The 15,892-nt window shown below is 33.5% G+C and overlaps 1 protein-coding gene across 1 annotated transcript; it reads left to right on the forward strand.

Moving 5' to 3' along the window:
• Positions 1 to 1,821: 1,821 nt before the first annotated feature.
• On the forward strand, positions 1,822 to 14,579 carry LOC100014111 (uncharacterized). The gene is made up of 7 exons (XM_056826334.1): positions 1,822 to 1,879; positions 3,891 to 4,101; positions 7,329 to 7,418; positions 7,554 to 7,665; positions 8,468 to 8,564; positions 11,343 to 11,522; positions 14,305 to 14,579. The coding sequence occupies exons 2-7, from the start codon at positions 3,921 to 3,923 to the stop codon at positions 14,404 to 14,406; spliced, it is 762 nt and encodes a 253-aa protein (XP_056682312.1). The 5' UTR covers positions 1,822 to 1,879; positions 3,891 to 3,920; the 3' UTR covers positions 14,407 to 14,579.
• Positions 14,580 to 15,892: the final 1,313 nt, after the last annotated feature.

The following is a 15,892-nucleotide window of genomic DNA, read 5'->3' on the forward strand; positions in this document are numbered from 1 at the left end:
AGGAACTCTCACAGAACAGTTTGAATTGCTTGATGTCTAACTAGTGCATATTAGTTCTTGTTTTTTTTTTACTAGCAATATGTATTTGCACTGCATATTTCCCATTTTGTTTGCTTCTCAAGAATATGCAACAGGCTAGGGGGCAGCTGGGTAGCTCAGTGGATTGCAAGCCAGCCCTAGAGATGGGAGGCCCTAGGTTCAAATCTGGCCTCAGACACTTCCCAGCTTTGTGACCATGGGCAAGTCACTTGACCCCCATTGCCTAGCCCTTACCACTCTTCTGCCTTGGAGCCAATACTCAGTATTGACTCCAAGAAGGAAGGTAAGGGTTTAAAAAAAAAAAGAATATGCAACAGGCTAGACTGCTTAAATTAGAGACCAAACTGAAATATTCTGACAAAATGTTATGGGGTTCAGATGTGTACCCCTGGGGTTCAGGAAGGATACCTTTGGCAAGAATGCAAGACTCCAACACTTAGCTTAAAAACAAAAAGAGAAATTTATTAGTTTAGGAGGCAATGTTGAGAATGGCCAGGAGGATAGCAAGGTGGAGCAGCAAGATGGGGAGCAGTTCCTTGGGAGGACAGCATGAATGGAAAGGCTGCTCCCCTGAGGACAGTATAGATGGAAAAGCTGTCCCCCCAGACGACATCAGTTCTGGGGATTTTGTACTCTTTACAACAGATGCTATGTCATGGTGTGGACATGACCTAGAGTGTTAATAATCACTCAGGAATTTGGTGGGGTTGAGGTGGTCATCTGACTTGGGTCTGCCTGGAGGCATGAAGATTCCTTAACAAAAAGATATCTTGAGATATAGCCTTGATAGGATCTAGGTGTAGCCTGGAGGTGCGTCTCTCTGTCCAAAATAGTTTGCCTGAGTTTCTGGGGGTACAGTGCCCATGTCAAAAGTTTTGATATTCTTAAATATTCTCAACACACAGAGTAGAGAATTCTGCCCATTGCTTCTATCAGAAATTTCCGAGTTCTGACAAATGAAGTGCAAATAGTTAATAAATAGTGCGGAGGGGAATGAACTTTAAAAGAGATCTGGAAGTTTATTGTTTCCTAACTACTTTTAATTTATTAGCCTCCATGAGAGTAAAAGAAGTCTATTGGAATTGGAGAAAAGGATTTTTGACGTCCCTGACTATGTCTTTGTTACGCTTATTTTATTTGCTGATTGCTTGTGTTAAGAGTTAATTTTTTTTAAGTTCATATGTTAATCTAATCAATATCTTTCTGATATACTGAATCATTTCAAGCTAATGTTTTTGCCTATTAGATATATTCTATTATATTGATTTTTGTACCTTTCCCCTCTGACTGTACTGAAGAACATCATTATGAAAGCCCATAAACACCTTTTTCAGTGGCAAAATCATAACTCATTAGGGGTGTGCTGCATTTGTCACATAGATAATGATGGATGGACTTCATCAAAACTGGTTACAACTTGTATACAACCTTTAGAGAATTTAATGAGCTAAGAATTTCAATTGCAATTTTAAGAGGTCTACAGAAATTACTTTAGATATCTAGGAGATTTCTGGAATGATATTTAAAATATATATGCAGACATATATTTTAAAAAATGTTGAACTAAAAGGTAGAGAACCAAATAGATGTTCCTACCTAGCCTAGAAAGGCTAAGTGACTTGCCCAAGTTAATACAACTAATTAGTGGAAACTAACAACTAGGTTCTAGAACTAGAACTTGAGTCCAAATCTCTTTAATTCCAAGATGGTTTGATTGCCAGTTGTATGAAACTGCTACCTTTTCTTCTACAGTGACCTGAAATTTGTTATTGGGGTACTGAAAATATTAATAGAAGAAGATCAGGGATGTAGAAAAAACATCCAAGCTATCTTTGAGCAGGTAAGACAACACAGTTCCTCCCCATTAATCAAGTTTTATTGAATGTTAGTTGTGTTCACAGTGATAAAAGTGGTGGAAAGCAAAGCAGTCAGTGAGAATGGTGCCCATAATAATGCATGAAATAAATGCTTCCTATTTCATTCATCCATTCTTTTGATCAGTCCAAACAAAACTTTTCAATCTTACTAAAACTCTTCTTGGCCTAAGAGGACTGCTTTATGAAAGGTGAATTGACCAAAACTCCCATATCACTACTCTCTGCCTACTTCTACTTATGACTCTTTAGAAAATCCAGTATGGAAATCATTTGGGAACCCCAGCCTACTACTACTACTAATCCATGAATTGTGTCTACTTGATCAAGAGAAAGGATCATCGGCTGGGGTATCCTTCTTCCTTGCTTCCCTTACTCCGTTGCAGCTATTAACTACTCTTAGGTCTTAAGATGTGAATCAGTAGCTTTCTTCCTTCTGAAATGAAGAAGACCCACCAGGCTTTTTTATTATTATTTTCTCTGTGAATGTGCCTCTGAAGTCTGCTAGAATATAGGCTTTACAATCAATTTCCCCTACTTTTATGCTATCATTGTAACTACTAATTGAAGTACCTCTGGATGTGTGCAAAATGCTGCTAAGCGCTGGAGACATAAAGAGAAAAAATGAAACATTTCCTGATCTTGAGACACTCTTACTCGATACTCTAAGTGGAAAGTACAACATTTAAAATAAGGTTCAGCTGAAGCACAAGATGGAATGCTTCAGAAGTCCTGGGGTCTCAGTGGTAGAATGGATGGAATGGATAGCAAGCGCCATTTGGCAATGATTTCACAAAGATTAGTTAGACTGGTTCTGCCATCTATCACATCAGTAAATTCTTTTTGTATTTGAGGATTAAACCCAGTGTCTCGGTCACATATTATCAAGGCTTTCCTGTTGTTATTGGATAAAGTCTAAACCCAGTACCTTCCATACTCTGACACCAGAGGGTTCCATACTTAATTCCCAGAGTACCATGACATAAATTTTTTATTATATATAATATATATATATGCATATATCTATATCTATATCTTTGTAGTCATATAAATCTTATATACCCAGAGCTTAGCTGAGGACCAGAAGACCAGACATGGAAGAAGCTCTTAGTAGTGAATATCATTTTTCCTTTTTTCTATACGCATGTAAATCTGTGTGTCAGTATATACATATATATGCACATAAATGCATGCACACATTTATTTATATATGTGTATGTGTGTATGTGTCGATATCTATACCTCTATCTAAGGCCAGGTTACTTACTCATCAGACCTGCCCTAACATTCTTCTAGTTTGCAAAAGGGCTTGTCACTGTAATTTCTCAGCTATTATGGTATTTCCACTGACTGTTTTTGAACATCTCTTGGAGTCCATTTTACTAAATTACAATCCTCCTAGAAGCAGAAACTGTCTTTCCCCCTGTATATACAGAACTATGCAGGAAGAGAGGCTTCATTTTGTAGTGTTAGGAAGTGATATGTATTGAAGTGGTCCCCCTGATGTCCATCCTGGATGTCTGAAGCTCACCAGGTCAGTAACATCTTACTGCTTTTGGCAGCTTCCTGCACCTAAATGGCAGTGAAGGTGTCACCTTGCCTTGAAAAACACAATTCTTAGCTGGGAGAGCTTTTAAGCTTTGGATTCTATCCCTAACCTCATTCCTATCTACATGCCTATCTCTTTCCCTCTTCCCATTCCCATCCATGTCCCCATCTCAGTTCCCAAACCTATCCCTGTCTCTAATCTCATGTAAATCTCTCGTCCTATCCTGATTAGTTTTACTCAATAGCTACTAGTCATGGAATTTGTGCATATGTTTTTGAATGTAATAGATCTTAAGGGGTCATTTGAGAATAAAGAGGTCAGATAAGTGGCTAGCAGGAATAAATGAGATGGTTGTGACTGTTGGAGAGGAAAAGGATTGAATAGCGTGTAATTAATAGATTTATTTTGGTTCATTTGGTAAATTTCAGGCTAACATTTTTCAAGACAAATATAAAGACATGAACACATACAAAGTGAATATGGAACAGAAACCTGATGAATCAAATAAAGAAGGCACATTTTTACCATTGGCCCCAGAAGAAGAATTATTACTAGAACAATTTAAAATAAAACCTAAAGAGATAAAAAATGAAGATTTATCACCAGGGCAATTATTAGCCCAAGGGGATTTCAATTCAGGTAAGACATATATCCTTGCTCAAAACATTTGACCCTAAAGTTTTCTGATAGAAAAGAGAAATTTGGAACAAATGTTTCTATCACTCACCGAATCTCTGGTCTCTATTCCTTTTCCCTTCATATCTCTAATAATCCTTTTCCCTTCATATCTCTAATAATGAGAATGCCAGCTGCTTTATAAGGCTTTCTCAACTATTGGTGATCCCTCTCTGGGTGATTGAACTATAAGGGACCTTGGAAATATTCTACTATAACATTTTAATTGCTATAGAAATCTATCCTATATGTATGTCAGAATGTCATTTAGCTTCTGCCTCAAAATATGCAGTGATAGGAAACTCATTTTCTCAACATCCAGGCCACACTATTGCTAAATTACTTAAGCTTTTAGAAAAGATTTCAGTACAATTTTATTTTGCTCATGCTTTTTTTAATAATTTAGTTGTATTCCCTTCTTTTGAAATAATACAGAAAAAGATCTTGTTCCTCTTTCCCTATTACTATCTATCTGACATATAAAATCAACTTATTATCCACCTAAGTTTTTTTTAATATCTATGATCATGTTTAGACTGAAGACAATCTTTATATGATTTCTTATTACATCCTTGGGACATGGTTTTGGTTAGAGTCTATTATCCATCCTACTTTAATGACATCCATTTTGGTTTATCAACGTTCTGTTGGTCTCATTGCAACAAAATCTTTTTTTTTTTTAATTCAATTACTTATAGGAATAATTTTGGCCATTTCTTTTGACATTTTAAAATTCAGATACCCCCATCTCCCTTTCCCTACCTGAGGGGGTGAAGAATCTGATATAGGTTATACTCATACTATCATGTAATACCTATTTCCATATGGTTCCCATCATGATAGACACATAACACACATATTCAATAGAAATCTCATGAAGATTTATAATATAACTTATAATTTATAATATAACTATTATAGTGGAAGATGTCAAGTTTTGATCTACACTCAGATTTTTTTTTTGTAGCTTCCTTGACCATTGATAGTATGTTCTTCATGTATTACCTTGGAAGCTTAATGATAATGGTTTAGTCCTTCACAGTTGATCATTGTATAATATTTCTGTTATAGTCTCTAGTTATAGTTGTTCTGCTCACTTTTTCTGAATTCATCCTGTTCATTGTTCCTTATGGCATAATAGTAATCCATTACAACCATATTCCACAGCTTGATCATTCAACCACTAAATAATGGACAACCCCTCAGTTTCCAATTCTTTGCCACTATAAAAAGAGCTGATAATAATATTTTGGCACAGTTAATTCCTTTTATTCTATCTTTGATCCATTTGGGATCCTGAACCTTTAGTGAGATTGTTGTATAGACCTTTGGGTATTGTTTCATATAAGTCTCCAGAATGGTTGTATCGATTCACACTATCACCAATGAATTTTATTAGTGTTACAATTTTCCCACCTCCTCTTCAACATTTATCATTTTCCATTTTGGTCATGTTAGCTAATCTGAAGGGTATGAGATCATTTTGCAGAGTTGGCTTAATTTTCATTTCTTTCATCAATAGTGATTGGGAATTTTTTAAAATATGGCTATGTAAAGTTTTAATCTCTTCTGAGAAATGCCTATTCAAATCCTTTGACCATTTCTCAATTGAGGAATGTTGTGTATTATAAATTTGACTCAGTTCTCTTTATATTTAAGAAATGAGACTTTTGTCAAAAATTGCTATAAATTTTTCCTCAGAATTTGTTTTTTCATTTCTAATCTTAAGTACATTTGTTTTATTTGTGCAAAACCTTTTTAATATAATGAAATCAAAATGCCCTTTTAATCAAGTATGCCGATGATTTATTTATTTTATTTTTTCATAAAACAAACTATTTGTCTTATTTTATTAGTTCTATGGTTTTCTTACTTTCAATCTATTCATCCCTTGCTTGATTTTCATGATTTCCAATTTGCTGTTTAATTGAGGATTTTTAAATTTGTCCTTTTCTAGGATTTTTAGTTGTATCACCAATTCCCTTATGACCTGCTCTTTTTCTACTTTACCTGATATAAGCAATAAGAGATGTGAATTTTCCTCTAAGTACGGCTTTGGCTACATGCTAAAAAATTTGATATGTTGTCTCCTTATAATCATTGTCTTTAATGAAATTATTGATTGTTTCTATGATTCATTCTTTGACCCATTTATTCTTTAGGCAAAAATTTGTTTATATCTATCATATGCCATACTCCATAAATTTATTTATTGGCAAATAGAGAAGGTTTCCTATTTTAGCTATAAATATCACTTGTATAAATTGTTCATTAGAAAACACCTTTTTCCTGGGTGCCATCCATTACTTGCATTCCTTTTGCACTGTGAATCTGTGAACATTTGGAGTATCACTGTCATTGCTAACAGAAGGAAATCTGGTTCAGCCTTATGAATCTGATATCTGGAAGAATGAATACTGGTGAATTGAGCAACAGTTTGAAAATGAATGCTGTACTTCAGGGGCTGACTTTTTTTTGGCTGCCAAGTACCAACAATTAATATGATTGTTGTTCAGAGAATATTAGAACCTCTAGTGTGAGGGCTTGCTGAACGCTTTTCAGGGCTGCTTATCTACCTTTGGTGTCTAGTTGTCACTTAGCTCTCACCTGTGGTTCCAAGAAGTTGTAGCATGTGGAGCAGCCTGTTAAAACTGAACAGATGGGTTAAGTTAGGTTGATATCTACTCCAGGCTTGTGAATACCTCCTCCTGGAATAGGTTGGATGAGAAAATTTGCTTCAGTAACCATGAATGTAGCTGAAGTAAGCACTGTGGAGTGCGTAGAGTTTGGTTGGACATCTAAGACACTAAAGTCATTTAGGTTCAGTGTCAATCATCTAGGTTCAGTGTCAGTCATCCAGACTTTTGTCTTGCCAAAGGATTTAGATGATTCTGCAAGAAAGAGTGAGGCTGACAATTTTGTGCAACTCACTTAAATCCAATTCATACACAAGTGAAGATATTACTCTGTGATGTCACTGGTACTTTTCAAACATAAGGATCACCACCACCACTGCCAACTGATTAATCAACATTTTTGACTGTCTCATCCTTTTAAGTCTTCTTCAATCTAGCTTTACTTGTTTTAAACTGCCCTTGCAATGGGACTAGTATTTTCTTGGTAGATATCCTAGATCATCAGTCTTAGAAGGAACCTCAAAGACCACCCACTTTAATCCCTTCATTTTGTAGGTGAGAAAAATGAGGCCCGGAGAAGATATTCAGATAGTTACCTTCCCAGCGGTGACTTCATGGCTTCTGGCTCTAAAATCAAGGCCAAAGGTAGGTCCTTCACTTTATAAGATGTCTAAGCCTTGGTCAGCAATAGTAACCAATGAAAGATTGCTGTTGTCCCTTGCTAATCCTAGTAAAATATTTGTGTACTGTTGTACTCATTGAATTATTTATTTTTCTTAGAGACCCAAATAAAAAAAGAAAAAGAAGAAGAAGAAATAGTAGTGGAGGAAGAGATTATTAGCACTGGAAAACCTACAGAGGGAAAGCCTAAAAAGAGATTTTCCTGGTTCCAGTAAGAGATGTACTTTTTATATATGGATAACAATATTCTTAATAAACAAAACATTTTATTTCTCCTGGAATTTACCTCTTTGGCTACTGTTTGCTATGTTTTTTTGCCCCTTTCTACAAAAGAACATTATTTATATGAATTTTCTCAGTTGTTCAAATCTTCCTTTAATGGGTGCTGGCATAGAGTAAAGGTGTCAAATTCACAGTTTATGGATGTGACCCAGAGAGATCCATTTCTTTTTGAGTCTGATAATAACAACTTAGTGGGAAAAGTATAGGACATGGAATCTGAGTTATCTGCATTCAGACTGGAGTTTTATCACCTAGTCATGTGTTCAAATTCAAGTATTTTCTGATCAATAGGTTACAGACTTCCCATCTATAAAATATTACAAGTTGACATCTAGCGTTACTTGAGATCTAAATCAGTGACCCCCTCACTCCTTACAAGACAAATCATGTATTAGTTGTGGTTAATGTGGAGGAGGAAGAAGTAGAGAAATGATATTGTGCCATATGCACACATATTTAACTTAACTGGCTTCCATATCTAGTTTTATATTTTTACCTATAGCGCCAAATTTGATCTTGCCCCTTCTCTAATACATGTGCTGACATAGCACGTATCCTACAAAAAGTGTAACTCCAAACTCTTTTAACATGTAGCTTTGTCTTTTTTTTCAGAATTGAAATTCATGAAATTTTTATAGTGTGCATCTATTTAAGATCTTTTTTTGTGTCATAGTAGAATGTATTTTTGTGTTTTAATAATTATTTCCCTTTCAAATGTTGTATGATTCTAGCAATATCAAAGAACGCAAGCTGTGGAACTTCTTTCATTTTAAAAAACATGACAAACAAGTAAAGAATGTGCACAAGTGGGAAGAAATTGATCAAGAGGTAAATTTTCATTATGTTAAATTTATCAAAGATTTAAGTTTGTTTCCCCATTTAAATTACTAGAGAGTGAGCTTTTTCTTGAATTAGAAAACTATAATTTACCTTGGATTGAGGAGTTAACATTCTGTCATAATTAATAATCAGTATTAATCAGGAATAAAATTACCCGAGTAAGGAGCAAAAGTACCATAGCGGCAACTGTTTGGCCTTGAAGTCACTTTTTTGTTCCCAGAGATCATTCAAGAACCTCTCTCAAGAAAAGGGAATGATTAAGAACTCTTAAAACATTTGAATTCTCTGTATTTGGATGTTCTAAGGACAAAGGATAATTGATTCAACTTTTGGCCTCAGAATATTGTTGGCTAAAAATTTTCTAAAATGATGGCACAGAGTATTGAAATACACTTAACCTAGAGAAAAGTGCAAGTTGAATTGTTATGGGCTGATGCAGGTAGGAAGTGATAACATATTAGGATAATTTTCCCTCCATGAGACAGAAGGGGTCTCTGAAGGGGCTGTACAATATTTAAAAAATAACAGGTAGGTAAAATGGTAAAAGTTTAACAAGAAATACCACTTTCGGTTGTTGGTAAAATAAGAGGAGAGATTGCATGTGTATGTCTTGATTGACTGTGCCTGTGTTACTGAGCAAAAAAAAGAACATGAGAGCCACAGATGGGCCAATATGTCAATGAAGGAAAATAATAAATGTTGAAGGGGATATGGCAGAATTGGGACACTAATGCATTGCTAGTGGAGTTGTGAATTAATACAAGCATTCTGGAGGGAAATTTGGAATTATGAGCAAAGGGATTTAAAAGAACACATTTGATCCTTTGATCCAGCAATACCACTGCTGGGTTTGTACTCCAAAGAGATAATAAGGAAAAATGCGTATACAAAATATTCATAGCTGAGCTCTTTGTGGTGGCAAAAATTGGAAAATGAGGGGATATTCCTCAGTTAGGGAATGACTAAACAAATTGTGGTATATGTTGGTGATGGAATACTATTGTGTTATAAGGAATGATGACCTACTTGATTTCTATATGAACTGGAAAGACCTTCATGAACTGAAGCAGAGTGAAATGAGCAGAACCAATCGAATGATATACACTGAAAGTGAAACATTGTAGAACTATCCAACATAATGAACTTTACTACTCGCAGCATACAATAGTCCAGGACATTCCTGAAGGACTTATGAGAAAGAATCCTATCTATATTGAGAGAGAGAACTATGGGAATAGAAATGAAAAAGAAACTTAAGACTTAACACTTAGAACTTGTTTATATGAATATATGATTTGGTGTTTGAGCTCTATGGTAAAAATGAATAATATAAAATTAGATATCAAGGGATAACATTTGTACAATCCAGTAGAATTGCTTATTGCTTCTGGGAGGGAAAAAGGGAAAGAAAATGAATCATATAAACTTGAAAAAATATTAAAAATAAAAAAAGAATATGAGGTATGAGGTCAATTGAGAAAATATCTATTGATCTTCACACACATATTTTTACACATACATAAATAAATAGATACACATGTACATATGAGTAAGTCCAACTAAAGATTTCATCACCCACCAGGCATTAGGAGGTATTTCTGACCTGCCCAATTTTGTTTGTGCTCTAGCTAGCAAGAATAAAATTCTGAATTGCCTCACATTTGGAATTCTTTTGAATCCTCTAAGGATAGCCCCCATCTCTTAATAGATACTGAAAAAGGACCCCCACAACACTGTCTAATGGAGATGGGCATATTTTTTTCAATTTTCTTTTACTTATAAAATAATAAATGGCAACAAAATACAAGCTTTCCTCCAAACCTAAAGGTGACAACATTGAATATATTTAGTATTTGTAATCATGATGGTCAACTTGCCAAAATCTTGTAAAAAAAAAAAGTAAGATTTGTTTCCATTTACTTTCTAGAAATATTACCCATCAGTAGAAATAGACAAAAAACTAGGATGCACTTTAATAGTTCCTGACCAGTTTCTCAACTGATATGGTAACCTCAATTGGAAAGTTATGGATATCAGACACTGGAAGATGGAATTGGGGACTTGAGGGTTCTTTGCCTTTATAAGAACCATCACTAGATTCTAAAGTTAGCTAACACCTAGCTAATCTAACTTCTAGTCTTAGAACCTGATGATGACTCTTCGAAACCCCAGCAGCTCCCACCAGGCCAAGTTGCCTCAACTTCCTTCCTGGGTGGATATTGGGTAAAGTGGCCTGTGTTCCTGGCCAAAGAAGAGACAAAACTACCTGGGTAAAGGTAGATTTTAGTTCAATTTATTTTGGCCATGGAGAATAACTGAATACACTTTGGATGTAGATAATTTTCCTCTCATCTTGTCTTAACTTGGAGTAGGTGGAAACATTTTAGTATTAATACATTCCCTTACAAAGTCATCACTCCTTAAGTGAAAATATATCGAGTATTTTGCCTGTTTTAGAATACTGCTATTTTTAAAAAGGCTCCAAAGTATTTTCATTGCAAAAAATAAAGTTTTTTCCTGGTTTACAAAACTCACTTCAGATCTCTTGTTGTTCTGTGAATTTTTGACATACAGATGAAAGAAAAGGGTGGTGGGGATAAGAAATACAGCAGCCTTGAAAAGCAAAAATTATAAAAAAACGAACTGTGAAAGGAGGGATGATTTTGGAAAAATGGTCTCTAAGGCTCCTTTGAGTTTTTGCTGTCTATGGTTATATTAACATATAGTCATGGAAGCTTTTTAAATATTGTGTCTCTTGATCTCTAGGTATTGGATGATTACTGTCCTTATTCTACTGAAGCCCCTAAAACATTGCCAACACAGTGGACAAATATTGAAGTTGGTAATTGGTTATGGAGCATTGGAATGGAGGAGTATGTTGTAAAATTTTATTGTAAAGGAATAAATGGTGGAAAACTCCTTATACTGGACAATCGCTCGCTAAAAGTAAGTATGCTAATCTAGGTGATATAGATGAATGTTTACAAAAATATAAATTGCCTAGATTAACATATGAAGAAATAGAATTCTTAAATAATCCCATATCAGAAAAAGAAATTGAACAAGCCATCAAGGATCTCCTTAAGAAAAACATCCCCAGGCCTGATGAATTAACAAGGGAATTCTATCAAACATCAAAGAAAAGCTCAAAGTTCTTTTGGAGAAGAACAAAAGATCAAGGATATCCAGGGAAATAATGAAAAAAAAAAAACGCAAAGGAAGGTGGCCTTTGTAGTACCAGATCTCAAACTATGGTAGCCTTTTTAGTACCAGATCTCAAACTATACTATAAAGCAGTGGTCATCAAAACAATTTGGTAATGGCTAAGAGGGAGAAAGGAGGATCAGTGGAATAGACATGGGTTAAGTGACCTCAGCAAGACAGTCTATGACAAGTCCAAACATCATAGCTTTTGGGACAAAATGTAAAATAAATAATTTTGATTACATCAAATTAAAAAAGTTTTGTACAAACAAAACCAATGCAACCAAAATTAGAAGGGAAGTAACAAATTGGGAAACAATCTTCATAACAAAATCTCTGACAAAGGTCTAATTACTCAAATTGACAAAAAGTAAATCAATTGTCCAAAAAAATCAAGCCATTCTATAATTAATAAATGAGCAAGGGACAGTGTTCTAAAAATCTAATAATCAGAGAAATGCAAATCAAAACAACTCACCTCATACCTAGAAGATTGGCTAATATGACAGCAAAAGAAAGTAATGAATGATGGGGAGAGGGGGTGTGGAAAAGTTGGGATATTTGCATTGCTGGTAGACTTGTGAATTGATCCAACCATTCTGGAGGGCCATTTGGAACTATGCCCAAAAGGGGCTAAAAGACTGTCTGCCCATTGATCCAGCCATAACACTGCTGGGTTTGTACCTCAAAGAGATAATAAGGAAAAAGACATGTACACGAATATTCGTAGCTGCACTCTTTTTGGTGGCAAAAAATTGGAAAATGAGGGGATGCCCTTCAGTTGGGGAATGGCTGAACAAATTATGGTATATGTTGGTGATGGAATTACTATTGTGCTCAAAGGAATAATAAAATAGAGGAATTCCATGGGAACTGGAAAAGCCTCCAAGAAGTAATGCAGAGTGAAAGGAGCAGAACCAGGAGAACATTGTACACAGAGACTGATACACTGTGGTACAATCGAATGTAATCGATTTTTCCATTAGTGGCAATGCAGTGATCCTGAAGAACCCAGAGGGATCTATGAGAAAGAACACTATTCACATTCAGAAGAAAAACTGTAGGAGTAGAAACACTGAAGAAAAACAACTGCTTGATTACATGGGTCTAGGGGGATATGTTTGGGGATGTAGACCATAAAGGAACATCCTAGTGCAAACATCAACAGCATGGAAACAGGTTATGATCAAGGACACATGTAATACCCAGTGGAATTGCGCATCAGCAATGGGAAGGGTGGGAAGGGGGAGGGGAGGGAGGAATAGTATATGATTTTTGTAACCAAGGATTAATGTTTGAAATTGACCAAATTAAAAAATAAATGAAATGAAATGAAATGAAAAAAAAAAAGAGTATATAAGGCCACATTTGAATTAATGACTTTTTAAAAATTTAATTTATTTAATCAATTTTTAGAACATTATTCCTTGGTTATAAGAATTATATTCTTCCCCTCCCTGCCCTCTCCCCACCCTTCCTGAATCTGTTGCTCAATTTCATTGGGTATTACATGTATCCTTGATCAGAACCAATTTCTATGTTGTTGGTGTTTGCATTATGATGATCATTTAGAGTCTACCTCCCCAGCCATATCTGAGTTAAGGACCTCTTGTTTCTAGGCCTAGCTCTCAATTTGCTAAGCCACCTGTCATTCTTTTTTAGAACTCTGTGCATTAAAAAAAAAAAAAAACCCACTGGTAACCAGGAAAGCAGTTTTGTAGTTTTTGAACAGTCAGATTAATTTCACTGAAACAGATTAAAAAACATTAATCATGGAAAATGGCAAAATTTCATTTCATTTATAGTAAATAGAATCTCATATTTTATAAGGCCTAAATTGCAAATCCTGTTTAGTATGATACCTTTGTCTTTGACTAGAGATACTTGATCCATGAAATATGATAACTTACTAGACAAAAAAAAAATTCTACTTGGATTCATTTATTTCCTAAGAGAATAGAATTTTGAGGGTTTTAAAGTATACTTTCTCTCATAACATGTTTCTAGGATTTTCCTAAAATATAGTATTTGATTTAAGTTCCTTTAAGCTGTAAATGTCTGATATTCTGAGCCTTCAATTTTAATTTAATTTTTAATTTTAAAAATAAATTATTAATACATTTAAGTATTGATTGATTTTATTATTCATTCTTTTACTTAAGTAAACAGGAATGTTTTAATTAATATAATTTTCCATTTAATTTTTTTTCAATTCGGGATTGTTTCAATAGCACAAGCATCATTGGACTCCCATCTAGATAAATAACAATTAATGCATGAAATCCCAAAACGTTTCACAAAGGCAAACTATTATGGTAGTTCCTTAATGTATTTTAGGATTGTACGATGTAATTTTTTACTTCATCCAGACCTAGGGAATATTTTTCTATTGTTGGAAAATCTGTGTTCTTTAGAAATGATCCTATAGCAGCTTCATTTTCAGGTTCATTATGTAAAGAATTAGAAAATCTATTCATCTGAATAAGTAGATGCAAAATTACACTTTTAATTTTTCTTTCCAAAGGAAATCGAAGTCAACAGGAAGAAAGACCGCCGGAAAATACTTAAGGCTATTAAGAAAATTAGAGATTTTTTGGAAAAAAATCATATTTGGGTCTTACTATAGAAATTGATGGAAAGAAGACACAGAACCTGAAAGATATGGCAAAAATGGAAAACGCAATTACTTTTGTTATATTTACTTTTCATCATTTTACTTGTATGTTACTTTTGCTGTATGAACTTTTAAGGGATTTTACTTCCATGTTACTTTTGTTATATGAACTTTTAATCATTTTATTACTGTTATTCTGTTATTATTAACTTTTAATCATTTTATTACTGTTACTTTTGTTGTTATTAACTTTTAATCATTTCACTTCCATGTTACTTTTGTTATATGAACTTTTAAGGGATTTACTTCCATGTTATTTTGTTATATGAACTTTTAATCATTTCACTTCCATGTTACTTTTGTTATATGAACTTTTAAGGGATTTTACATCCATGTTGACTTTTGTTATATGAACTTTTAAGGGATTTTACATCCATGTTGACTTTTGTTATATGAACTTTTAAGGGATTTTACTTACATGTTACATTTGTTCTATGAACTTTTAATCATTTCACTTCTATGTTACTTTTGTTATATGAACTTTTAAGGGATTTTACTTCCATATTACTTTTGTTATATGAACTTTTAATCATTTTATTACTGTTATTCTGTTATTATTAACTTTTACTCATTTTATTACTGTTACTTTTGTAATTATTAACTTGTAGTCATTTCATTTCCTTGTTACTTTTGTTATATGAACTTTTAAGAGATTTTACATCCATGTTGACTTTTGTTATATGAACTTTTAATCATTTTATTACCGTTACTTTTGGTATTATTAACTTTTAATCATTTCACTTTCATGTTACATTTGTTATATGAACCTTTAAGGGATTTTACTTCCATGTTACTTTTGTTATATGAACTTTTAAAGGATTTACTTCCATGTTACTTTTGTTATATGAACTTTTAAGAGATTTTACTTCCATGTTACTTTTGTTATTATTAAGTTTTTAATCATTTCACTTCTTTGTTACTTTTGTTATATGAACTTTTAAGGAATTTACTTCTATGTTACATTTGTTATATGAACTTCTAATCATTTTATTAGTGTTACTTTTGCTATTATTTACTTTTAATCATTTCACTTTCATGTTACTTTTGTTATATGAACTTTTAACGGATTTTACTTCCATGTAAGTTTTGTTATATGAACTTTTAATGGATTTTACTTCCATGTAACTTTTGTTATATGAACTTTTAAGGGATTTTGCTTCCATGTAACTTTTGTTATATGAACTTTTAAGGGATTTTACTTCCATGTTACTTTTGTTATATGAACTTTTAAGGGATTTACTTCCATGTTACTTTTGTTATATTTACTTTTAAGGCATTTTACTTCCATGTTACTTTTGTTATATGAACTTTTAATCATTTTATTACCGTTACTTTTGTTATTATTAACTTTTAATCATTTCACTTCTATGTTTCTTTTGTTTCATTATTAACTTTTAATTATTTCATTTTTAAGTAAGTATTATTTTGATAGAGGATA

Source organism: Monodelphis domestica, chromosome 4 (assembly GCF_027887165.1).
Source record: "Monodelphis domestica isolate mMonDom1 chromosome 4, mMonDom1.pri, whole genome shotgun sequence".
Classification (NCBI taxonomy): domain Eukaryota; kingdom Metazoa; phylum Chordata; class Mammalia; order Didelphimorphia; family Didelphidae; genus Monodelphis; species Monodelphis domestica.

Excerpts from the sequence above, each read along its gene's own strand:
- LOC100014111 (XM_056826334.1), top strand. The coding sequence starts at position 3,921 with ATGAACACATACAAAGTGAATATGGAACAGAAACCTGATGAATCAAAT. Across the intron at positions 7,419-7,553 it reads CTCTAAAATCAAGGCCAAAG|AGACCCAAATAAAAAAAGAA; the intron begins GTAGGTCCTTCA and ends TATTTTTCTTAG. Across the intron at positions 8,565-11,342 it reads GGGAAGAAATTGATCAAGAG|GTATTGGATGATTACTGTCC; the intron begins GTAAATTTTCAT and ends CTTGATCTCTAG.